Consider the following 26,221-nt stretch of genomic DNA (forward strand, 5'->3'; position numbering starts at 1 on the left):
CTACTTGCATATAGTCCTTATCCAAATCCTCATATTAATCATTAGGTGAACCCAAGTGTTACCCATTCAACTCGAACTAGTCAAACAAAGACTACTAAAAAAAACAAAAACTCTAGATTACCCTTTACACTCAATAATTAAATACATATATATATATATATATATATATACACGCATCCAACATTTGAGTAACTAAGCAATGTCTCCACTTAATTTCTTCCTAACCCTACTACTTCTAATGTCCACTACTCGGACTATAGTAGCCCAAGTCCCTTCCGACAAAACATTCAAGATCATAAACCAAGGCGAGTTCGGCGACTACATCACCGAATACAACGCTAACTATAGAATCATTCAAACAGAAAGCCAGAGTAATATTTTCTCTTCAGGTCCTTTCCAACTATTTTTCTACAATACTACTCCAAACGCTTATATCTTAGCCATCCGAGCTGGTCACCCAAAAGACGAATCTCTCATGCGTTGGGTTTGGGACGCCAATAGAAACAACCCTGTGGGAGAACAATCCACTCTCTCTCTTAACCGCGACGGAAACCTGGTCCTCGCGGAGTCTAACGGTCGGGTCAAATGGCAGACAAATACTGTTAACAAAGGCGTAACTGGTCTCCGTCTCATGCCTAATGGTAACCTTGTACTACACGACAAGAACGGCGGGTTCGTTTGGCAGAGCTTCGACCACCCAACCGACACTCTTCTCACCGGTCAGTCTCTTAGAACAATCCGAGTCAACAAACTCGTGAGCCGTAAATCCGATACCGACGGCTCAGATGGTCCATACACTATGGTTCTGGACAACAAAGGTTTAACCATGTACGTGAACAAAACTGGTCAGTCTCTTGCTTACGGAGGATGGACGGAGAGAGACTTCAACGGTTCCGTCACTTTTGACGTTGCAAGGGAAATAGACAACGTAACTGTTCCTTCCGCTTACGAGATTGTCTTGAAGTTAGGCTCTGCCGATACGAATCCAGGGAACAAACGGCGACGGTTGCTACAGGTAAGGAAGATCGGAAACGCCGTGACGATAATCCTTAACAAGATTAACTACGACGGGACGACGTCGTTTCTTAGACTTGGCTCAGACGGAAGCCTCAAAGCTTTCACTTACTTCGAAAGGGCAACGTATCTAAAATGGGAAGAAACTTTCGCTTTCTTCTCGACTTACTTCGTCTGACGTTGCGGACTCCCTTCATCGTGCGGTGAGTTTGGTTACTGCGACGACGGTATGTGCGTCGCGTGTCCTACGCCTAAGGGCTTGATCGGGTGGAGTGAGAAGTGCTCGCCACCGATTAAAACTCAGTTTTGTGGGGACAAGGTTAAAAGCGTAAACTATTATAAGATTGTTGGCGTGGAGCATTTTAATGGTCCTTATGTAGATGATGGTGAAGGCCCAACTACGGTTAGTGATTGTAAGAAGAAGTGCGATGGCGATTGCAAGTGTTTAGGGTTCTTCTTTAAGGAAAAAACAAACAAGTGTTTGCTTGCTTCTTTACTAGGAACACTTATCAAAGATATTAAGACTTCCATTGGTTACATCAAATATTAGTGTTTAGGTTTTCATGTGAACTAGCTTGTTTATCATCTTTACATATATTGGATTTTTGGATACTTTTTGTTTATTTATTAGCCGTTAAGTAATCGATTTGGACTTTTTGAACTGTTTGAAACTATTTGACATTGTTGAAATAAAAAAAATAGGCAATGAATGATCCATCATCACAAATCTCTGGTTGGATCTTTAGAAATGGTAAAGCAAGGTGGTTTGTAAAACAGTTTTTTAAAGACATAATTGCATACATCAAAAAGATAATAATAGACCGAGTTTTTGTAATTAAAAAGTGAATTGTGTAATAACATTATACTTATACAATTTGCATTACATTTCTCAATAGAATTGATTGTAACACTAATCATTCATGGTTGTTGTTCGAATCTACAATCCCTCATCCTGGTGAATCATATTTCTAGATTCTTATTATTATAAACTGAAAATCGTACTCAGACAGAACGAAACAAACTTTGATTTGTTTATATGAACAGTTTATATGAACACATTCAAACAAGAAGAATTTGACAATATATTTTATGAAAAATGTGCAGTTATATAAGAATTGATGTTAAGAGTAAAAGTATTCAAATGATATTATCGATAATTTGTCAAAAAGATTTTAAGAATGGTGTAAGATTTTCATTGACTGGCATTAATATATGCAACGATCTACAAAGACATCAATAAAGCCATTTCCAAAAAATTCATAATTTGTGTGGTTTTTTTTAAATGAAAGTCAAGATGAAATTGTTGCAATCAATGCTTTAAGATTAGAATTAAGAATAGATGTGCATTGTTCTAAATCTTGCATTGAGTCGGGAAATATCATTTGCGAAACCCCCATCTCCAGTTATGATGGTAAGGGTTTGAAGTTCATGATCGACGCTAGGTGCACAAAAATATATAAATAAAAATATTTTTAAAATATTAAAAATCAAATATTTAATATTTAATAATACTTATTTTTTAATTTTAAATAGAGTTTAAATATTTATAGTATTTCAAAATTGAGATGTAGCTTAAATATTTATAATATTTTAAATTTTTAAAGTAAAATATTAAAGATACTTAAATTTTTGATAGAGTCTAAAACTCATATCTATAAAAAAATAGTTGTGTTGTACTTTCAAACTATAATGATATAAAATACTTCATAACATGTCATAAAAATAGCTAAATTGTTTTAAAGTTTTCAATTTTTATATATGCATCATTTTGATAGTTTGATAGACTATTAAAATATGAAAATTGATATTCTCATATATTTGAATATATTTATGTCATGTGTATAAGTAAATTTGTCTATAGTATTTGTAATTTCTTGTCAATAATGTTTTTAAATATTACAAATTCAATTCCAAAAAACCATAAAATTTACAACATTTGAAAGTATAATCTTATTTTGCTAAAATTAGCTCAATTTTTTAAAAATGTAAGCAATTAAAAAAATATTTCTATAAATTAATAATAATATTAAAATTTAAACAATTTATACTAGAAAATAATAATTATTAATTTATAGATAAATTAATATTACTATAAATTAATAAAATTCATGGTCCCAATATTATTAGTTTATAGAGGTTTTACTTTATAATCATAGGAAATTTGATATTCTAAAATTGGGAACGTTTACAAAAATATTTCTGTATTTTATTTTTATGATTATATAGATTAAGTAAATAGTTTAGTTAAGTAAATTTTACTTTTACCAAAATTTTAGCGTTAATATGGAGATTTGACAGCTTTAGTAAGTTATTAGGTCATCTTTATTGCTACAATACATATTGTGTTCTTAAAAATTTTAAAATAATAAAATTGTTGAATAGTGGATATAACTGTTTTTAAGTAATTGAAAATTGTTCTTATATAAAAACTGTTGAATGTGTGTTCTTAAGTATAAACTATTATTTAATTATTTTAGTTTTTCTAAGATTACTACAACTGATCTACCGTTAAAGATGCCTTTTTACCTTCTACTTTTATTTAATATAGATTGCCTTTTCGATAGTAATCGATCTGGATTTTTTTTTTGGAACTGTTTTAAGTTATTTGACATTGTTGATAGCCAGAAATAGTAAAGCTTTTTTCTAATAAGCAAGGTGGTTTGCAAATTGCAATTAGGCAATTCCCAGTAGAGGGTGATGGGCCCTTTGGAATTGGGTCCATTGGGCTGTTTGAAAAGGTCCACCGTATAGACGAGCAGATCGAACAGATCTTACGACGGAGACAGATAGACCGCCGCCTGAAAGATTCGTCAACAATTTGGGTAAATAAATCAAGAACTTCACCTCGTTTGGATTTTGGTAATGATCTGTGTGTTGATAACATCAAACTGAAAAACTTATTGGAAACCCTCTGATCAAACTGAGACAATTGAGCCAATGAGCTAACAAATCATTAGAGTGAGCCCAAAGTAGAAACCACTGTGTATGAGTATCATCAGATTTCTAGGGTTCATTAAAAAAAAAAATTACACCACAGAGGCAATTTCTATCTTTCTTCCACTGGAGAGTGAAAAAATATCCAAAGTTTTAAAGTCAACAACGATGCCAAAATCGCAAGATCAAGAAACAAAATCACGGGACGAGCGATGATCATTTCATAGCTTTGTGAATCGAATCCGTAGGCGGTTGATGCAATAAACCTACACCACCTTGTTGTTGATTCTTTTGCTCCTCCTCCTGCTTCAGAATCGCGTTTCTCTCCATCTCACGCCATTTATTGATCGCGAAAGTACATAGAACTGCGACATTTACAATCAGTCATGAGAAACTGTTGGGTATGTCATGTGAAGCAAAAAGAGAGAACTTACATCCGGCGCCGACGAACCAGACCATTCGAAGGATCTTCGGAGCTGGTGGACCTTCCTCCATCATTTCTTCTTATCGCTTCTCTCTTCTTCTCTGAGCTTCCGAGTCTTTTTTTTCTAAAGAGTTGCATCAAACGTTGTCGTTTTGTAGTTCTGTGACAAATTGAGACCTAAACCCGACAACATAACGCAACCCGACCCGGTTCTGAAGTTATGGTTTTATGATTTTCATCACATCTTTGCTCAACAACAGTAAACAACCAAAAGAAACTATTGTGTTCTCTACACACGGACGGTAAAAATGCAGCATCCTATCTTGCTTATACCTTCAAATGAGAATCTGTTCTTTATTTTAGAAAAATCAAGCCGAAAAGTTTAATGTTGCAGCAGGATGAACGTTTTGCCATTGTTCCATTAGAGGCAATGGCAGCTTACAAACCCCATGATCCTGTGCAAAAGCGGTGGTTCTTTAGACTGAGAACCAGTGAATAATGAAGTAGACTGAGATTCTTCTGCCTCATAACTGATGTACATATTGAAACTGGTTCGCCAACAATTCTTGATATAAAGTTAAATAAACATTATTATGTAGTAGTGTATAGTCTAAAACTCATATAAATGTCGATAGTATTACAAAACAAGGACATAATCAAACAATGGACCATGGGGGGTTATAATTCTCTCTCAACAGTAAGAAGAAAAAAAATCCTTTAATTTGAGCAGCACCCGAGTTTCTTCAAAGCAGAGACATCGTTTTTAACTTCAATTTTCTCACCTTTTGGGACTGAGGCGTTCCCATCTTCACCAGCTTCTACTTGCTTCTTGCTTGTGATGCGATAGATCTGTGTCAACACCTCTGCAAATGCGTCCTCGACATTGGTAGCTTCAAGAGCAGATGTTTCCATGAAGCAGAGCGATTCTTGTTCCGCGTAGGATTTCCCATCTTCTGTAGGAACAGCTAGTAAGTGGCGGAGATCGGATTTGTTACCAACCAGCATCACTACAATGTTTGGATCTGTGTGGTTCTTGAGCTCCTTTAACCACCGGTCTACGTTCTCAAATGTTGCACGGCGGGTTACATCATATACTAGAAGTGCACCCACAGCTCCACGGTAGTATGCACTAGTGATGGCACGGTACCTGTGATAAGAATTAAACTTAAGTCTTAAAATCGTTGCGAGAATCAGTGATAAAAAAGAGCAAAGCTGTCAGGGAAGAAAACTCTAATAAGCTTTTTATGTTTCATTATCCTGATCAAGCTGTCAAGAATGTGCATACTACTAATCTGATATCCAACAGGTTTGCCAAAAGTGATAACCAAATTGGCAGGTCAAAGAAGTAAAATAGCAAAGAGAGAGAATGTTGTTTGCGTACATTCTAATAATAGTCAATGCAAGTGTTTCTGATTTTTAGTGATCATTAATCAGAAAGAATCACATGTTCTCGATCATCCATCCAATTTAAGATGTAATTCAAGCAATCATAGTCCTATTGAGTCAAATCAAAGATGTATTTCGATTTCCAGAAGAAGGGAGTTTTCTTTTAATCTACATTATTATTAAGCTATGTACCTCCATATTCTATCTTTCAATGGTGGTCAAATGCAGTCAACCGTTTTCAGAAGAACAAAGTCAACGGAGAGACTCTTTAGTAAATGGCTGTTGAACACACAAAAAAAAACTAAAACCAAGCATATAAGCCAGTGAATGAATGAATGAATCAGACATTGCATAGTCACCACACACCCTAGACCTAGAGAAGATAAGATCAGCTTCATCTTAAGCTTTCATTCATTCTAAAAACTATTTGATAGCACATATAGATTGGCTTAAAGAGCTCAATTTCGATACACTATAATGAATTCAGATCAATTCTGACAAACGAATCAAAAGCTAAGTGTCCCACTGTAAAAGTAACCAGAACGATATAGATCTGTGGAAACTAGATTAAAAAGGCACTGTTAGATCGAGAACCTAAAAGTATGTAAAGCAAAGGAGCTAAGAGTGATCTCCTCATTGCAATGTACTCAAAAGTAAATTACCAAGATCTAGCTTGACCGTCGATTAACAAACAAATCAAAGACGAAGAAAGGAAGTGAAGAAGAAGAAGAAGAAGAAGAACGAACGAACCTCTCCTGACCAGCAGTGTCCCAAATTTGAGCTTTGATGACCTTACCATCGACTTTTAAGGTACGAGTAGCGAACTCGACGCCAATGGTGGATTTAGACTCGAGGTTGAACTCGTTTTTGGTGAATCTGGAAAGGAGATTCGATTTCCCAACTCCAGAATCACCAATAAGAACAACTTTGAAGAGGTAATCGTAGTCATCTTCCACTCTGTACCCTGCCATCTCTCCGCCGTCTCTCAGTCTCAGGTGGTCGCGCTTCTCCTCAGCGATATTAATCTGAGAACTAAAGAGAGAGAGAGAGAGACGCAGTGAGGTGTAAACTGAGATTTGAAATAACGCGACGAAATTGGAAAAGAGTTAAAGCGACAAGCGGTGACAGTCTGTGATTGTATTCTTATATCTTGTCCGTTGATCTATCTGTGCGCGTTGGTGATTGTTGTGATTACATCTGTCTTGGCTTTTTACACTTTTACCCTTAGTCTAATGTCAGCCGGAGTGGGAGTGCGAGTGGGAGTGGGAGTGGGAGAGGTTTAAATAAGTAATCACTGTATTAGCAAGGTTTGAGTGCCATAAATGCCGTCGATACCGTGTATTCAAACTGTTTTTAATGTCTCTAGATCATTATTCTGTCACAAAATACATAAACTAACGAGTCCATTGGTGACTTTAAAAAAAGCTAATAATTCGAATTTTTTTACTAGAATAAATTAATAGTTAAGAGTTTTAAAGCTAACCATTAATTTTCAATACAGAGAAAAACTTAACAACATTGACGTGTGAACCATATATCTACTTTCTTACTGAAATGGGATGTTTAAAGACTAATTTCATTTGGAAATAAATAATATTACAAAGTGAGGAATTTTTTTGTTGTTGGTCGGAGGATTTTTGACTGATGATTTTATTGTTGGATTCAGAGAATAAACCTATATGCTTTTCACAAAATCATTTTGAGTTTTTGTAATTAAAAGGTGAATTGTGTAATAACATTAAACGTATACAATTTGCATTACATTCCTCAATAGGGTTGATTGTAACACTAATCATTCATGGTTGTTGTTCGAATCTACAATCCCTCATCCTGATGCACCTTATTAGATTCTTATTCTTATAAATTTAAACTTTTATTTGGTTATATTGTCATGAACTTAATATCGTACGCAGACAGAACAAAACAAACTCTCATTTGTTTATATGAAAACATGTTAAAAATGGACATCAAACAAGAAGAATTTGACAATATATTTTATGAAAAATTGCGCAGTTTAATATAGAAATTATCGCTAAGAATAAATATTTTAATGATATTATCGATAATTTGTCAAAAAAAAATCAAGAATGGTGTAAGATTGAGTCGGGCAATATATTTGTCTCCAATATCAAGACTGGTCAGATCTAAACCATCCAAACATAGCCATCCACACACACCCTGATATAAATAAGATATTTTTAAGATATTAAAAATCAAATATATATACTATTTAATAATACTTAAATTTTTTAATTTAAATAGAGTTTAAATATTTATATTATTTTAAAACTGAGATGTAAAACATTTAGAAAAAAATTTAGTAGTAAAATGTTCATGATACTTAAACTTTTGATAGATTAAATATTTATAATAATTTTGAATTTTTTAAAAATTTCATTATTTATAATATTTTAAACTTTATAAATTTTTAAATGTGGAGGTCTATTAATTCAAGTTTACTGCTCGTAGTTGGAAACATATTAGTATTATTTATAATGGTACTCATGTTTTAAAATTTAAACTATACAAAATTACAAGTAATCAACGTAATCTTTGATTATGGTTAACATGAAGCTAGATTTGAGCGTCTCTAAATACAAAACTGGAAATTTATCGAACTTAAAGTTAAAACCTTGCATTCAATTATGGTCTGAGCTAAGTTACTTTTGTGAAATCAACAGTTTTTTTTTTTTTTACACTGGAGTTTCTTTATTGATTAAGCCTAAAACAGGCCAATATTACAGCCAAAAAACCAAAGTACAGAACAACCCAACAAATAAAAGAAAAGCCCACAAACCCAATAAAGAAACCCTTAAGCAAAGAAAACTGAAGAGCTTGGTGGAAACTTGCCGCACGACTCCATCGACACCTGTGCAACTTGTCATCGCTGTCATGTCTACGCCGGAAGAATCATTCGCCGGACAAAGAGAGACACAGACAATGGTATGATAAAAATGAAGAACTTAATGATTTTCAAAAACAGAACCTGAATCTCCTCTGATTCCTACTGAGGATACAATTCAGTTCTGCTTTACTTGAATCTTCTCCAAAATACCATAAAATCAGATTTTTTATGAATAACAGATTTTGATGCACTTATTGAACTTCCAAGCCTTTTGTGATCTTGAGATTTCTTCCGACTAGAAGTTGAAGTCGAAACTCGATACCTTCCAGCAAAGCATACCCATAGATACGTTTTTTCTTTAAAATCGAGCATCTTAGAATTCATTGCCATAAGAATTTACCTTAACCGGAATAAACCGGATCCAAAAGCTAGATGAATCACCGAGAAATCATGATGGTGAAATCTAGACAAAATCCAGTCTTAGCGTTGCCAAGGAGGCCAACTCAAACCGGGATCAAGCCGGACATGACATCGTCGAAGGGACCAACACACACCGGAAGCAAAGCCGTACAAGTTTCTTTCTCTGAAAAATTTGAGAGAGAGAAGAGAGAGAAACTCACATGCCGGATCAAAAAACCATCCAAACTGGCTGAGATTGCTGAGAAAGCCAACGACACCAGTGAAAATCCATCCAAGCACCGCTATAGTAACCAGAGAATGATGGTTAGAAGCCGGAATTTAACCGGACAAATAAAACCGGCCGATCTCGCTATGAAAGCCAAAATCGCCAGAGTCAAAAGCCAGCCAAGGGTGCTAAGAAGCCACCAATACCGGAGTCAGGAGCCGGCCGATGTAACTATGAAAGTTAATCACCGCCAGAAGAGATCTGTCAAAAAGCTTTCTCTCTCTGAAGGATCTAGAGAGAGAAGAGAGAGAAATCAACAGTTTCATGCCGTTGTTTGTTGGAATTAGATTTAAATGATCAATAAAATTTAAATTAGAAAAAGAAAAAAAAAAAGAATCGTAAAAGTCCTGAGTTGACTTATTATTGACAGAACTTCTGACTCAGAAGCAATCTTAAAAATGTCAAAAAGCAAGCGAGACGATCTCTGTGCCATTTCCCCGGCGAATTGACGCCGATTTCTTCCTCTCTCTCGCCGTCATCTCTTCGGAACCCCCTCTGCCCCCCCCCCCCCCCTCTTTAATTGCAGGTAAAATTTTTGATTTTTTTTTCCGGAAGATTTGGAGTTGACTTTTTAGGCATGTTAGCTAACAGATTTGTGATTGATTTAGTTCAATTGTTATTTCTACATGATTGAATCTTATACTTTCTCCGTGATTCAGAGTTTTCAAAGGCAAACATGGATGATGAAACCTCTGCCAAAGAGAAGCAGAGGAACTCTTCTGATAGGATCAGCAATTTACCTGATTCCTTGTTATGTCAGATTCTCTCTGATCTCTCCACGAAGGAATCGGTTCGCACCAGCGTTTTATCCAATCGGTGGAGAAATCTATGGTTACATGTCCCTGCGTTGGATTTGGATTCCAATAACTTCCCAGATGAGGATGACGTTTTCTTGAGGTTCGTAGATAAGTTTCTAGGTTCTGAAAATGAGCAGTACCTGAAGAGTTTCAAACTGATCTATGAGGTTTATGAGCACGATGCTTCTCGTTTCAAGTCTTGGATCGATGCTGTGATTAGGCGTAGGGTTCGTCGTTTTAATGTGCATAGTGAGGTGGATGACGATGAGATTGTTAAGATGCCTCAATCTCTTTATTCTTGTGAGAGTTTAGTTGACTTACGACTTTACCGCGTCGTTTTGAATCGTCCCGAGTCTGTTTTGTTACCTTCTGTCAAGGTTATGTATCTAGATATGGTTAAGTATGATGCTGATTCGACTCTGGAGAGTCTGATATCGAGCTGTCCTGTTCTCGAAGAGTTAACCATTGTCCGTGATCCTAATGATTGTCTTGAAGTTGTGTGTGTGCGTTCCAAGTCACTGAAAAGCTTCAAGATTGATTCTGAGCGCTATGAAAGTGAAGATCATGTTGTTGCAATCGATGCTCCAAGACTTGAGTATATGAATCTCAGCGATCACCGATCTGATAGCTTCGTTATACACAGTATTGGTCCATCTGCAAAGGTAGACATTGATGTTCTCTTTAATGTGGAATATTGTGAGCCATTGGATACAGATGATTCTTCCAAGATAGCTATGCTTGGTAAATTCCTCACCGGGTTAGCTACAGTCAGCGACATGACCATCTCTGCTGAGACTCTAAATGTAATATATATACATGGTTGATTCAATAACATTAACCTTATCGTCATCTCATTGAGCCCGTGTTCTCATTTATTTCTCGCTGTACAGGTTATTCATGATTACTGCGAGATTGAACAGCTACCTCAATTCTCCAACTTGTCTCACTTGCATGCTTACTTCCAAGAAACTTCGTGGGAAATGTTGCCAGCCTTCCTTGAGAGCTGCCCAAATCTACACTCTGTCATCCTGGTGCGTCTCATTTTACCTATGCTCTCATGTAAATCACATTGAGTTTTATAATTTACAAAAAAAAAAAACTCAAAACTTCCCTTGGTTATATTTCATCAGGAATTTGATTTGCTTCCGGAGACAGAGCAGATTGATCTTTCATCTGTGCCAAAATGTTTCCTATCATCTCTTGAGTTTGCTCACCTGAAGACTCCATTCTCTGTAAGCACGCAAAAGAAAGGGAGACCACTAACAGGGACATCAAGTAAGATGAAATTAGCAAAGTATTTTTTAGAGAATGGTGCAGCTCTCAAGAAACTGACAGTAAGTGCGAGTTTCTGTAACATCATCAACAAAATCAAATCGGTTCCAAGGAGTTCTACCAAGTGTGAAGTCGTCATGGATTAACTGAGCCAGCATACAAGGTAATCCACTTCTGTATCCAATGATCTACAGATAAATCAAGAGTTGTTTGCGTCCTTTAGTTAACCAGTAATTGCCGAAAATTTGTTGAGCTTTTTCAGACCAATTTATGTTCTATATAATGGGAAATCGTTGCAGGAGCTGCTTAGGAGTCTTAATGTAATTTTCTTTCAAGGCAGAAAAAGGCTCAGGCGATTAAGTGAACTCCCTTCTTTCTTTTCTTTTATTTATTTTTTTTTTATTTTTTTGATTGCAAGTGAACTCTCTATTTACAGACCCTGTTTCTACTTAGTACCTAACTATAACACTCCGTTGGTGTTTGGAGTTGTAAGAATAAGAAAATCAAGTGAAACATTTTGGTGACTAATATAGTCAGAGAATGAGATATGATTAACCAATTACCAGAATCTTTGCTTTGTGAGTACTTTTCAATCTTCCATGGGAGGGTGTGGTCAAGACACTAGCCTTTTATATCGTAGATGAGGAAATTTTTGGCAATCTGTGCCTGGATTGGATTTGGTGATCAATGGCTTCAAAGATTATGATGAATTAAGGTCAATTTTCTCAATTGGTTTATAGGTTTGAACAGTAACTTGTGCTTACAGAGTTAAGCTAAGTTTTGTTAGAAATGGGTACAATACTTTGAACCAGCTATCAATAAACGCATTAAGCAGAACTTTCAACAGAGTTACGATACCTTCAACCATTTACACATCATTTGAGAGATTAGTATCCTTTGAAACTCTATGGCGTAAGCTTGCCTAAATAGCCGGTCTCAGTTTCTTTGCCTTGTCTAAAGATCATGGATCTACAACCAATCAAGTTTGTTGATAATCTGGCAGTGGAGATGCTGATCTTAGGCTGCCCAATTTGTGGACCAAATGTATGGAGTTAAAGTCTCATCTCAGTCTCTGTTGAGCTACTGTCTGACCAAAAATAAAATTGGCTATCTGAAAACACAAGTTGTACTTTATGTATATAGAAGATAATGTTCATTATCTGCTATATACAACCAAATTCTCTAATGTATCATTAATTAATCTAAAACATTTTGGTTTTATGTTTTAACTAGAAGCCATCATCAATAACAGAGAAGAAGTATGAAACGTAAGATTTAAAAGCATACATAGATTTTGCTATAAACAGTTAAATACAGAATACTCCAACAACAAAAAGCAGTCATAGTAATGAACCACACTGATAATGAGCCATAGAAAATAAGTGTTCATCGACTATGCACTGAAGAAAATAGCAATTTCTTAAGTTTTATTGTCTCTTACGGAACATCTCCATCATGAACTTTTTTCTTTTTTCTTTTTTGTTAAAGATCTCAATTAATAAGATATATATTGGACATATATATATATTTAACGGAATATAATGACAAACAAATTAGTTTCGTATTTTTATATTTTTGTAGTGGTGAAAGTAAAAAAGAAGAAATATTCTTTTTTTTTTTAATGATGTTTCGTGTATAAAATTTAATTCTGTTAATTTTATATTAATGCTAAATAATATGCTGGATCCTAATATGAGACGATGTTATTTATCTTTTGCACAAATATTTACTAATGAGATAGTGATGACAAGCATGTAACATGAGTTTTTGTCTAGTGTTCTTGGCAGTGTTCTAAAACGCGCTAGGCGCTCTCTAGACGATAGACGAACGCATAGCGCCTAGTTGTATATGCGGGTGTTTAGGCGGAGCCTAGACGGATATTTATATATACTAAATAATTATATGTAACATATAAATTATAAAACAGTTATATTTTTAAAGCAGTTATTTATGCAAATTCAGTCATAGTTCATAGCAGCTAAATTTTGATGATAATCTCCTCTAATTTTTACTGAAAAACAATACAAAAAATATAAACAAAAATAATTAAATAATCAAATCATGACAACAGAACATGATTGTTACTCCAACGTAACAATCGATGTATATAATCACTTCATGAGGAATAGCCACGAACAATAAACCAAAGGTATCAGAGGCATCAACAAACTATTACTAGAATAGCATAATATTAAATAATAAAGAAAGAACTGTACCACAAAGATTGCGATACACGAAAGTGACCATGAAGCAGCTTACGTTAAGAAGAAGGTCAATCGGAGTAGAGAGGTAAACCAAAGAGGAACACCGAATAACAGAGAAGAGCAATACAATTTAATGAGCTATGAAAACGAGGTATAGCCAGAGAGATATCAATATTAGTTGGGATTGTATTTAGGGTTTTTCATTAAGTATTGAGAAACTAGGTTTTTGTCTACTTGAGAAAACGTACAGACAACGTCTCGGCGGTGTTGTATACGCGGACTATGCGGTACCCAGGCGCCCGCTTTATAACAAAACGCATAACAAACCGTATATGATGTATTCGATACGTTACGAGACCGAATAGAGAATAGGCGGCGCATATACGGGCAAAGCGCCCGCGTTTTAGAACACTGGTTCTTGGAGTTATAAGGGCACAATGCTGTTTCAGATATTTTAAAAAATCACTATTAGAAATTCCACAATAAGGGTTGGAGAATGTGTGGAACGGGGGTTATGATACCATATCTATATATATATATATATATTTTTGGAGACGTTGCGTTGATCTCTTTTTAACTTTTTCGGGAAGTTCCAAACTGTTCTCTCTCAGCCATATGAATCTTGTCTCTTGATTCTGAACTTTTATTATTTTATGAAGAGATTTTTAATTTTTATAATTTTAAAAATTTTATATTATAATAAAATACTTTTATTATCATTCATATTTTTAAAGAATTTCTTAATTTATAATCTTGGCTATCATAATTGGTAGTTTAGAATTTCGGTAAAAATGATAAATGTTAAAAGTTTAGAGTTGAAATGAAATTGCTGCTAGTATAATTCATGGTAAATATTAATTCAAAGAAGATATTACGATAATTTTAGAACCAATTACATGTAAAGAATTAATTATCGCATTTAAGATTCTCCATAATTTTTTGATGCGATTTGAAAAGGCGACCATGAAAATGATTAGAGATGAGTTCCGATAAAAATGCAAATTCAAGAATATACAAACAACAATAGAGTCATATTTCACTAGATTTTCTTAGATATATATATATATATATATATTATTTGATTATTAATTTATGATATTGATGGGACCATATTTTTACATAGGATTTCCAAAAAAATTATTATCTTATTAATTTATCGAAATGTGTCATTTTTTACACCGGCCCAACTCGGGACCGGAAAAATTTATTAATTTATAGCGAGTATTAATTTAAAGAGTATTAATTTATAGAGGTTCTACTGTAAAACCTCATAAAAACGTTTACAAGGTTTTTAAAAACATTGTAAAAGAGTTTACAAGTTGTTTAAAAACCTTTTAAAAACCATTTGAAAACCTTTTAAAAACCTTTAAAACCCCTTTTAAAAACCTTTTAAAAAACTTGTAAAAGCGTTTACAAGGTGTTTAAAAAACTTTTTAAAACTCATTAAAAAATCTTTAAAAGCCTTTACAAGGTGTTTATAGGGCTTTTATAAGGTAGAAACCTTATAAAACCTTTTAAAAACCTTGTAAATTTTTTTTGGCGGGAATTTTTTTTTGTTGAAAATTTTTATCAAATTTTTTTTGACAAAAATATTTCTGGCGGAAAATTTTTTTCGAAAAATTTTTGGCGGGAAAATTTTGTTTTTCTATTTATTGATTAAAATATTTTTCATTTAAGGATAAAATGGTCATTAAAAATTAATGGAGGGCAAAAATAAAAATGGTAAAAAAAATAGGGTATTTTTGAAAAGGGATATATCAAAAGGGTATTTTTAACAAATTCTCTTATATATATCCTCAACATGTAAAATTTTTGTTAATACAACTCTTACATAAATTCCTACAGTGTAAAGAACATTAAAAAATCGATATATTCATATAATTTTGCGTTCGAACTCATGGCAGCTAATGATCCACATCCATATAAGCCGTTTGATTTTGACAGCCCATGGAACATCATGATAACGATGACACCATCAGACATAGGTTCGAGTAATACAATAACGTTTCCCGCAGAGCCGGTAACAACCGAGGTATTATCCATCTTGACTAAGGATCTTTCACAGGATTATTTGATTTTCTCGATGTTGGTACTAATATTGTATCAACTCTGACCTTAGTAAAACATAAAAATGGAAATTACCTATTTAATGGGTGGCGTATGGTTCTCCAGCGAAGTCATTACAGGACAGGAGATATTGTTGGATTTTGGTGGGATCGATACTTCCGGCAGTAGATTTAATTTCGAACTATGTTTTTACGCAGGGCCAGCCTTAGAATTTTGGTAAGATTTACCTTACAAAAAACATAACAATGGAAATTATCTATATCATGGGTGGAGTATGGTTCTCCAGTAATTACACTATATATTGTCTCGGTTAGTTGATGGAGCGGATTTTCACAAGTTCATTTCATCAATATTCTTATTTAATTATATATCTATTCCATATCATATTAGTTCTCTCTAACCTATGTTTTCTAAAAATCATCTGTTTTCTTTTTCAGTAAAAAATAAATATAAATAATAAATAAATTTGACTGTTTCTATTAAATATAGTTATATGGAACTATTCATCATTTTCTAAAGATCATCATTGTCTGGAGGATTTGGCCGATGCATGGGTTATGGGTAAGGTCGTAGTCGTAGGGGTGATATATCGGGATTGTTGGCAATGGCATAATGACTCCCAAGAGTCGAGTACTCGAGTGCGTGGTGTTGTTAGAGCAATTACATTGGTCATACCATTATTTGAGTGTCAAAAGAATTAAATAATAATATTTTTATTTTAATTTAATTATTTATTTTATTATTATTTAATTAACCAATCAATTTTTGACAGTTGTAGACTCAGTGTCTCAATAAGTCTTGGCAGAGACACTGGTTCTATATCTCTCCATCTTTTTCTTATTTTTTTCCTTTTTTATTCTTCACATCCTCCCCCTAGTATATGCAATGGGAATGCCCTTAGATTGGCGAATTATAGCTTTCACGTGATTGTTTCATCAATTTTATATAAACCAATGCTGCAATGCATATGGTTTTTCTTTTTACTGTTACAGGAAAAATAGACAATTGATAATTATTAAAGTTTTGATACAAAAAAGTTGTAATCACAGCAAGACGTAAACGCAATTAGTATAGTAAAAAATTAATATGTAAAATCTAAACTCTAACCATATAATAACAAGAGGGTTTTTATTCATCTTCTAATACTAAAATGTATACTACGTACCGCCTCCTAAATATTATTACAAACATATTATTTTTACTACCTCTACGATTTCACCTTTACAAAGTTTCTACCTTCTTTAACCATTTAAAATATTTTTTTTTTCTTACGTAGGTTATACATTTTTTTTTTTTTGATATCAACAAAAAGTGATATACGTTCAAAAAGAAGTAACCAAATTAATACTTCTAGATTTACTTTATTAATATAGCAAGGGTCAATATCTTTTCTAAAAATAATAATGGGATAATAATAAACTTATTGTTATATTTATTTAAAACTTTTATTTTGTTTGAGATAATATTTATTTTTAATATTGTAATTGTTCGGTAAATATATAAATATATATCTCTTTTTGAATACTAATTGTTTTAGAATATTATAGTTTTTAATTTTTTTGATGTATAATACAGTTTTATATTTGCATCATTATTTTATGAAATATTTTGTAGTAGTAATTATAATATTGTAATTGTGAGTAAATAAAATTTATGAATTTATCAGCCACATAAATTTAGTTTTACCAATACGCCAAATGTGAAAAATTAAAATACACGTTTTTTCTTCATAGATTGAGTAATATATCTTTAATTTTAAAATTTCAAATCACAACATATGTAGAAATATTTTTACATATTTATTAATCATAAGTATTATATGATAAATAAATTTGTAAATAAAATAAAAGAAAGATGATAGGAGAACCATAATCTAAAATCTTAACAAAATTTTCTAAATCTAGTTATTAAAAATAATTATATCATCTACTTGGATATAAAATATTAGTTTTAAATTCTGATTGGTTATATATTTTTTTAAAATAAATAATAATTTTCGTCCATAATTAATTAGAAAAAGAAAATATTTTTTTTTTAAAATTAATAATTATTTAAAAGATTTTATTCATAAATTCTGATATATTGTTTATATTTGGTCAAAGTATTATTATCTTTATTAAATTAAGTAATTAATCTTTATTAAATATTTCTAATGGCATTTGAATGTAAATTTTTACATATTTTAAGGTTAGTTTCATATTTGTACTTCTCATTTAATATAGTACTAGATTAAGACCCGTGCTAGAGCACGGGTTGAAATTCATTTTATTTATATTGTAATTTTTATATAAACTAAAATTTATGTGATTGTTTTTAAATGTTTTTTTGATAAAACATTATGCAATAAAATCATATGCTAAATATGATGGCTTGAAAAAAAACATTTATTTTGTAAGTTTTATATTGTTAATGATTTTAGATAAGTACCCGTGCTATAACACTGATTAAATTTTATTTTATATTTTAAAATTAAATTTGTATATGTTGTATTAGGTTATATATGTGAAGTTATTTCAACAATGTATATTCTACATCATGACTTGAATGTCATTATAAGACATAATTTTGTAAATGTGTTTTTTAAAAAGCGAGTTAATATTTTAAGAATAGTTTAATATATTGTTATATTTTTTGTTTTAATATATTTGGTTTCTTGAAAGTATTTCATATTATAGTGAAATATTATTGACATTGCTATAACAAATCAATTTAGAGTGTTTATAGTTTCTAACTTTTATATCAAGTTTCAATATATGAAAAATATTTCAAAATAAATTATTTATAGTTTATTATATTATTTAAAATTATAAAATTCAACAAAAATATAAAATTGAATTTAAATAGTCAAATTTTGACCCGTTACTCAGTAAAAATTTTAATTCAATAGATATTATTTTTAAAGAATAATATTATTAAAACTTGAATATTTTATAGATTAAACAATTTATATTTGTTTTTAAAAATTCAGCTTATGTGATATCCGGAAATAAAATTATTGTTTAATTATAATAAATAATATGATAATTTATTTGTTTCACAAAATAGAATCGTATATAAAAATGAGAGGTGAAGTATAATGACAATTAACAAACTAATATGTTAAGTTAGATATCAAAAGATTTTATATGATGAATAATTTAATAAAGGAAATTAATATGGTAAGTTAGATGATATGATTCTTTAGAATATTCTCTTTAAGATTATCTGTATAACCTATTTGTAACCAATTAATCATCAATTAATGTATAACCTATTTGTAACCAACTTATTAAAATTATATAGTCTACAAAACAATGTCGGGTACTTCCGTTTTATTATAAAGGGGATGGTTATAAATACTTCAATTTATTAGATTTAACTTGTGAAAAAAATAATTTACATTTTTTATCAACATAATAATAAATCATTATAGATTATATTTATTATCAAATATTAAAAAATTTGAGAATATGATATTGTAATAAATTTCTTAATATAAAAATTGTTATAGAAAGTTAATTGATTTTGTTTTTTGTGCAATATCTTAAGGATTAACTTTGTAAATAAATATAACTTTAAGGGTAGAACAACAAATATATATATATTCACGACAACTGATTTGGAAAACATAATCTTGCACATTATATTTTTTCGTTTCTTGAAGATTACTCGATTAAGAATTTAAGAGTTTATTGAATAATTTGATAAATATTTTTTTTCCTCAAACATCAATCAATTTGATAAGGAATAAGTATTGTTTTTATGAACTTAATGGAATCAGCCACTTCGGTTAACTTTGATGCAATTATTGAGGCTAATTATACCGTAGTGACCTTTTCGTCTCACAGCTTCAATGATGGAATTCATAAAAATTTCTCGAACTTGATTTTCATTAAGAGTGGATATCTCTCCGTAACAGACATTTTCTTTCACCGCAAAAGACATAACTTCCTCTTCTGAGACAGCTCGGAGGTGACCACGATCAGACTTATTGCCTACGATGACGGTAAGGATATTGGGATCAGTCGTCTGCTCACGGAGCTCTTTCAACCATCCTTCCACATTCTTGTATGATGTGTGATTCGTAATGTCGTACACTATTAAAGCCACTGTGGCATCGTTGTAGTAATGTTTTGCCAACGGCCTGTATGAATGCATTAAATTAAATAAACAAGTCCTAAACTTATGTATATACCAGTGAAGCAATATATTTATTGTGGATTGCTTTTTAATTGTAAAACATAAAAGAGTTTTGCGTTTGCGAGCCAAACCGTTCTCGACCATTGGTGTCCCAAAATTGGACCTTGATGTTCTTGTTGTCAATGTTACCATATCGTGTCAGCCACTCAATACCAATTGTAGACTTTGATTCAGTTTCGAACTCATCCGTCGTGAACCGCGACAAAAGGGTTGATTTTCCAACGTTGGAATCGCCTAACATCACAACTTTGAAAAATATATATTCTTCTGCCATACTTTTTCGAGGAACAGAAATCAGAAACGATCCGAATATCAAAAGTATGAGAGTTTATCTTTGATTGATATTTAGATATGCTTCACGATAATATATAGATGATTTCTCCTCTAGGTGTAATAATAATAATAATTAGTTATCACTAGGTAAATATTACTTTCAAAGGAAGTAACCAAATTAATACTTTTAGATTTACTTTATTATTATCTAATGTAAGAAAAAACTGAAACAAAGAGATTTTTTTATTAAAAAAACATACTTAAAAAAAAAACTTATTAATACTTTTAGGTTTACTTTATTATTATTGTAAGATAAATTTTTGTTTACTTTAACAAGTGATATAATTTAATTAACTACTGAAAATATATATATCTCTCATACTAAATGAAAATTATATAAAATCAGTGTTATTTGGGTCAAGAGATAGAAAATTCAACTAAAAGAGAATTCTTTTATATTCAATTAAAGTAAGAGAATCATATCTTTTTTTTTGTCAAACAAAAGAATATAAAAAGAAACAAAAAAGTGATATACTTTCAAAAGAAGTAACCAAATTAATACTTTTAGATTTAATTTATTATTATCTAATGTAATAAAAAAAATCTGCAACAAAGAGATATTTTTAGGTTTACTTTATTATTATTGTAAGATAAAATTTGTGTACACTTTAACAAGTGTTATAATTTAATTAACTACAATAATATATATATATATATATCTGTCATACTAAATAAAAAATATATGAAATTGTTATTTTGGTCAAGAGATAGAAAGTTCAACTAAAAAATAATCATTTGATATTCAATTAGTGAAAATCATATATTTTTATAGTCACAAGATCTAAAATTACAATTACCCACTCGATACAACTTATTGTCATTATATATAATCCTCAACATGTAAAATTTTGTTAACACAACTCTTACATAAATTTCTACAGTGTAAAGAACATTAAAAAATCGATATATTCATATAATTTTGCGTTCGAACTCATGGCAGATAATGATGATCAACATCCATATAAGCCGTTTGATGTAGAAAGCCAATTCAACATCCTGATAATGTTGACACCATCAGACATAGAATTGAGTGATACAATAACGTTTCCCCAAGAGTTTGTAACAACCCAAGTATTATCCTTCTTGACTAATGATATTTTCACAGGATATTTTAATTTTCTCGATGTTGATACTAATATTGTATCAACTCTTACCTTACAAAAACATGACAATGGAAATTATCTATTTCATGGGTGGAGTATGGTTCTCCAGCGACATAGTTACAACACAGGAGATATTGTTGGATTTTGGTGGGATGAATTTAACAGTAGATTTAATTTTCAGCGACTCGTTCTCGCAGGGACGGCCCTAGAATAATGGACAGTGTCTCGCTTAGTTGATGGAGCGGATTTTTGCAAGTTCATTTCATCAGTATTTTTATTTAATTATATTTATATTCTTTATCGTATTAGTTCTATCTAACTTATGTTTTCTAGAGATCATGTATTTTCTTTTTCAGTAATAAATAAATAAAATAATAAATCAATTTGACTGTTTCTATTAAATTTAGTTATATGGAACCATTCATTGTCTGGAGGATTTTGGCCGATGCATGGGTAAGGTCGTAGTCGTAGGGGTGATATATTGGGATTGTTGGCATAATGACTCCCAAGAGTCGGGTACTCGAGTGCGTGGTGTTGTTAGATTGGCGAATTATAGCTTTCACGTGATTGTTTCATGCAATTTTATATAAACCAATGCTGCAATGCATATGGTTTTTTTTTTTTTTTTTTTTTTTTTTTTTTTTTTTTTTTTTTAACTGTTACAGGAAAAGTTAAAGTTAAAATAAGATGGGTTTCTCTTCAGTGTTAATCCCTGTTTAAAAATCCCCGCCTAGCATCGATTACGCCCCGCAAAATCGCTAGACCCATCCTCTCCGCCTTGATTAATGACTAATTCCCGCCTAGCATCGATTATCCGATTATACTATTCAATCTGATTACTTCCAGCCCGCTTAATTTTGTATATACCAATTATTTTTGAAGCCAAATATAAATCAAATATATATATATATATATATATATATTTTGTTATTTAGACATTGAAATTACGAATTTATGATGTTTTACAATAACTAATGTACAAACTATTAACTGAAATCATATTTTATTTTTAAAAAATTATGTTTTTATGTGTTTACCATCATTTTAAAGATAATACTATAGTTTATATTTTATTTGATATTTTTCTTTTTCACATAAACAGAATTATACATATATTATACATACATTTAGTATTATATATCTTATTTTATTATTAATTTAATAGAATAACCCTAAAACTAGTCCCCAATTAATCATCGTAATCTCCGATTTTATCGCTAGGCGCTAGGCCCACCTCATCCGCCCGACTAGCGCTTAGCGATTTCTAAAACAGAGATGTTAACACCTCAGAAAAAGAGTTAGACACATCAGTTAAAATATATAACCAATAAAATTATAACATTAATAAGTTTTTTGTTTGTCTACGTAGACATATAATCATCTACTATTTAATGTCAAAATCGATTTCTCAATAGAAAATGTCTTTCTCTTTTATCGCATTGTTCATCTTTGAGAGAGAGAGGTGGCGATTTCCGGTTAACCGGAATTTTATATACTTTTTGTTTTTTGTTTTCCGACTTTGATCGGATCTTGATATCCTACTTAGTCGCTATTAGTTTCTTAGCTCGTTTTGTATTATTGACTAAGTTAGGATTTTGTTTCTACCTTCTTTCTACAGAACTTTATTCAAATCCCGTATGTTTTGGCTTGGATTAACAAGCAACTTGATACTTCTTCATAGATGGAGTAATTTCTTCGTCGTCATGTCCTCTACGTTTAGGATTGAAGACCTCTCCTTTAGGTCTTAGACGGAGCTTCCACTAGGAGTTAGTTTGAGTTGTCTTCTGATGAATCTAATTTAATTGCAACGGTTTTACTTGTAGAAGGTTGGCTCTTAATCGTTTGATTGCAAGCTCATGTATGTTGTTATTATCGTCATCGGCGGAAAGAAGCAGAGATTGAATTTAGATCTATGACGGCAGCGAGAACCAACAAAAAGAAACGAGAAGAAATATGGTGGGCCTTCTTTTGCTCTTCATCATACACATATCCAATATGTGTTAATTTTTGTATTTGGGTTCTCCTTATTTTGGGCTTTAATAAGGCTTGTAATCACGTTTGTAATCTGCTTTTTATGGATTTAATTATGGTTGACCGTTAAAAAAAAAAAATCAATTTTGCAGTGTTAAAATTGATTTCTTCTACTTCCAGTATCGCTATCTCATCCTTTTTTTAGCGTAGTGGTTCTTCTGATGGTCCAGGTTCAGACTTATATATAAACCCTGATTTCACTCTTATTTAAGGTCCTGATTGGCAAAAGACTTTTAAGATTTAAAAATAAAATAAAAGTATTGACAGCCAATAATTTGCCATAAGACTTTTTTACTGTTATTTTTAAAAAAAGTTTTGTAAGTCATTTTTTTTACTCAAATTAAACAAATATAAAAACTTTATTTTTTTCCTTCCCATTATATTTAAAATCTCTCCACAAGTTTATATATATATTTTACATATTTTATTTTTATAAATTATTTATACTCATTTCAGTCTATGGTGAGCTACTGTCTGACCACAAATAAAATTAGCTATCTGAAAACACAAGTTGTACCTTTTGTATATAGAAGATAATGTTCAATCTGCTATATATAACCAAATTCTCTGATGTATCATTAATTATCTAAAACATTTTGGGTTTATGTGTTCACTAGAAGCCATCAATAATAGAGAAGAAGAATTATGAAAGTAAGATTTTAAAGCATACATATATAATTGTATGCGCCATAGATAAAATTTTCCTATAAACAGTTAAACACACAATACTCCAACAACAAAAAGCAGTCATAGTAATGAACCACACTGATAATGAGCCATAGAAAATAAGTGTTCATCGACTATGCACTATGAAGAAAATAGCACTTTCTTAAGTTTTCTTGTCTCTTACGGAACATCTCCATCATGAACTTTTTTTCTTTTTTCTTTTTTTGTTAAAGATCTCAATTAATAAGATAGATATTGGACATACATATTTAACGGAATATAATGACAAACAAATTAGTTTCGTATTTTTATATTTTTGTAGTGGTGAAAGTAAAAAAGAAGAAATATTGTTCTTTTTTCTTAATGATGTTTCGTGTATGAAATTTAATTCTGCTAATTTTATATTAATGCTAAATAATATGCTGGATTCTAATATGAGACGATGTTATTTATCTTTTGCACGAATATTTACTAATGAGATAGTGATGACAAGCATTTAACGTGAGTCTTTGTCTAGTGTTCTTGGAGTTATAAGGGCACAATGCTGTTACAAATATTTTTAAAAACCACTATTATAAATTCCACATTGAAGGTTGGACAATGTGTGGAACGGGAGTTATGATACCATATTATTTAGTAATTTGAGTTGTCTCTTTCCATTCATTCATTGATTACCCATACATATTCTCTTGCCTATCATATTAAGGATACAATATCCACATAAAAAAATTGGACAAAGATCATGATAGTATACAAGAGTGTTCTCCCAACCCGAAGTTTAGAAATACCCGAACGGATCCTATACCTCTAAACCCGAAAACCCGAAAATCCGAAATACCCGAACGGGTATCCGAATGCCCAGACCTACAAGTAAATAAAGTGAATAATACATATTTCCATATACAGTATATGCAATTATGAATTGATCCATATAAATTACAATCACAATCACTGTATTAGTATATACGATTACGAACTACTCACCAATTTAGTTCATATGTACCTAACTCAAATAAATTACCATTGACCTCGCCCATCTCCGTTCTCTATATATAATTCCACTCTATGATCAAGTATATTCATTCACACAAAAGCAAAACCAAATACAAAAAAAACACCCAAAACTTTTTCTCGCTTCAACTAATTAATATTTAGTATTATATAATAAAAGCAATAACAGGAAATGGCTCGTCCAAGGATCTCCATTTCGATTGTTTTCTTACTGATTATTTTGACTCTTAGTTTTGTCTTGCAATCTTCTGAAGCTAGAAAGGTTCTAGTTCCTTACAATACAAGCAAGGGTTTGTTTCTTAGTGCCCTACCCAAGGGCAATGTACCACCCTCGGGTCCAAGCGGCAAGGGTCACACAGCTCCCCCGGATGATTCCGATCAGCACATGGTACCAGTTAACCCGCCAGAGATTTACCGTCGACTTGGATCATCCCCTAGCCCGGGCGTGGGTCATTAGCCACATTAATTGATTCTCGAGTTTACACTTCATATATGTAGTCAATTTCTTTTCATAATATTAAATATCAATAGTATTTATCATATAATCGTATCTGCCTCTTATTATGATTATGGAGAATGTTTGAGTCTGTCCGCTTCATATATGATATGGTATATAGATGTGTTTATGTTGTGCGTGACTGAGTGAGAATAAATCAATATTCTACACTTTTTGTCTTTTTTTCCCTTCAAAATAAATATTTATGTTATGGAATATTAAAAATATGTCTTCAACTACATGAAGCTAAATTTAAAAAAATAAAAAAATTAAAAAACACTACATGAAGCTCTTTTTGCGTTTGTTTATAAATAAGACAAAACAATCAAGAAGAAATTATATTAACGTTTCATAAAATTTGAGAAAAAATAAATAACTCATTGTATTATTTAGGATAATTTAAGTACTATATTTCTTAATTTGATGGAAAAAATCATTTGTGGATACTCATATATAATATATGAAATTTCTAGTGGACTAATAAAATGCACAATTAGTTCACACGATGAATATAACTTCAAAGATTAATATAACTTTGCAAAACCCCCATCTCCGGTCATGAGGATGAATGAGGACTGTTCTAAACCCCCCATCTCTGAGATTTCGCCCCATTTCCTCATTCTTCTGCGAATTTTTTCGTCAGCCACATCTTTCCCTCCAACGTCGAGGCTGGTGAGGTCTAGTCCGCCTTGACAGAACCAATGGTTGGAGAAGAGCGATATGCGGTCGTTGGTCGTTTTTGCAACGACAGCTTCGATGAATGTGCCAGTCCTG

General features: G+C 31.6%; 4 protein-coding genes, 2 long non-coding RNA genes and 1 pseudogene across 7 annotated transcripts; 4 read left to right on the forward strand and 3 right to left on the reverse strand.

Annotated features, from left to right (window-relative positions):
* The first annotated feature begins 181 nt into the window (after window positions 1–181).
* LOC104759255 (EP1-like glycoprotein 2 pseudogene) lies at window positions 182–1,635 on the forward strand (annotated as a pseudogene). The gene has a single exon (XR_015586255.1). The product of XR_015586255.1 is annotated as an EP1-like glycoprotein 2 pseudogene (transcript).
* Window positions 1,636–3,903: 2,268 nt separating this feature from the next.
* LOC104756016 (uncharacterized) lies at window positions 3,904–4,542 on the reverse strand. The gene is made up of 2 exons (XM_010478525.3): window positions 4,383–4,542; window positions 3,904–4,313 (listed from the first exon to the last, which is right to left on the reverse strand). Exons 1-2 carry the CDS (start codon window positions 4,444–4,446, stop codon window positions 4,165–4,167), a joined length of 213 nt encoding a protein of 70 aa, XP_010476827.1. The 5' UTR covers window positions 4,447–4,542; the 3' UTR covers window positions 3,904–4,164.
* Window positions 4,543–4,921: 379 nt separating this feature from the next.
* On the reverse strand, window positions 4,922–7,006 carry LOC104756017 (ras-related protein RABA1b). The gene is made up of 2 exons (XM_010478526.3): window positions 6,509–7,006; window positions 4,922–5,519 (listed from the first exon to the last, which is right to left on the reverse strand). Exons 1-2 carry the CDS (start codon window positions 6,727–6,729, stop codon window positions 5,090–5,092), a joined length of 651 nt encoding a protein of 216 aa, XP_010476828.1. The 5' UTR covers window positions 6,730–7,006; the 3' UTR covers window positions 4,922–5,089.
* Window positions 7,007–9,113: 2,107 nt separating this feature from the next.
* LOC104756018 (F-box/FBD/LRR-repeat protein At1g16930-like) lies at window positions 9,114–11,916 on the forward strand. Its single transcript, XM_010478527.3, has 5 exons — window positions 9,114–9,814; window positions 9,948–10,888; window positions 10,976–11,116; window positions 11,216–11,520; window positions 11,657–11,916. The coding sequence occupies exons 2-4, from the start codon at window positions 9,965–9,967 to the stop codon at window positions 11,501–11,503; spliced, it is 1,353 nt and encodes a 450-aa protein (XP_010476829.1). The 5' UTR covers window positions 9,114–9,814; window positions 9,948–9,964; the 3' UTR covers window positions 11,504–11,520; window positions 11,657–11,916.
* Window positions 11,917–19,280: 7,364 nt separating this feature from the next.
* Window positions 19,281–20,456, reverse strand: LOC104756019 (uncharacterized). The gene is made up of 2 exons (XR_015586552.1): window positions 19,879–20,456; window positions 19,281–19,751 (listed from the first exon to the last, which is right to left on the reverse strand). It is a non-coding gene; the product is annotated as an uncharacterized LOC104756019 (long non-coding RNA).
* Window positions 20,457–20,818: 362 nt separating this feature from the next.
* On the forward strand, window positions 20,819–21,626 carry LOC147923383 (uncharacterized). The gene is made up of 2 exons (XR_015587395.1): window positions 20,819–20,980; window positions 21,081–21,626. It is a non-coding gene; the product is annotated as an uncharacterized LOC147923383 (long non-coding RNA).
* A 3,409-nt stretch (window positions 21,627–25,035) lies between these two features.
* On the forward strand, window positions 25,036–25,617 carry LOC109130217 (precursor of CEP13-like). Its single transcript, XM_019239554.2, has one exon. The coding sequence runs from the start codon at window positions 25,124–25,126 to the stop codon at window positions 25,406–25,408; it is 285 nt and encodes a 94-aa protein (XP_019095099.1). The 5' UTR covers window positions 25,036–25,123; the 3' UTR covers window positions 25,409–25,617.
* Window positions 25,618–26,221: the final 604 nt, after the last annotated feature.

Source organism: Camelina sativa, chromosome 17, assembly GCF_030686135.1.
Source record: "Camelina sativa cultivar CO46 ecotype springtype chromosome 17, ASM3068613v1".
In the NCBI taxonomy this organism is placed as follows: Eukaryota; Viridiplantae; Streptophyta; class Magnoliopsida; order Brassicales; family Brassicaceae; genus Camelina; species Camelina sativa.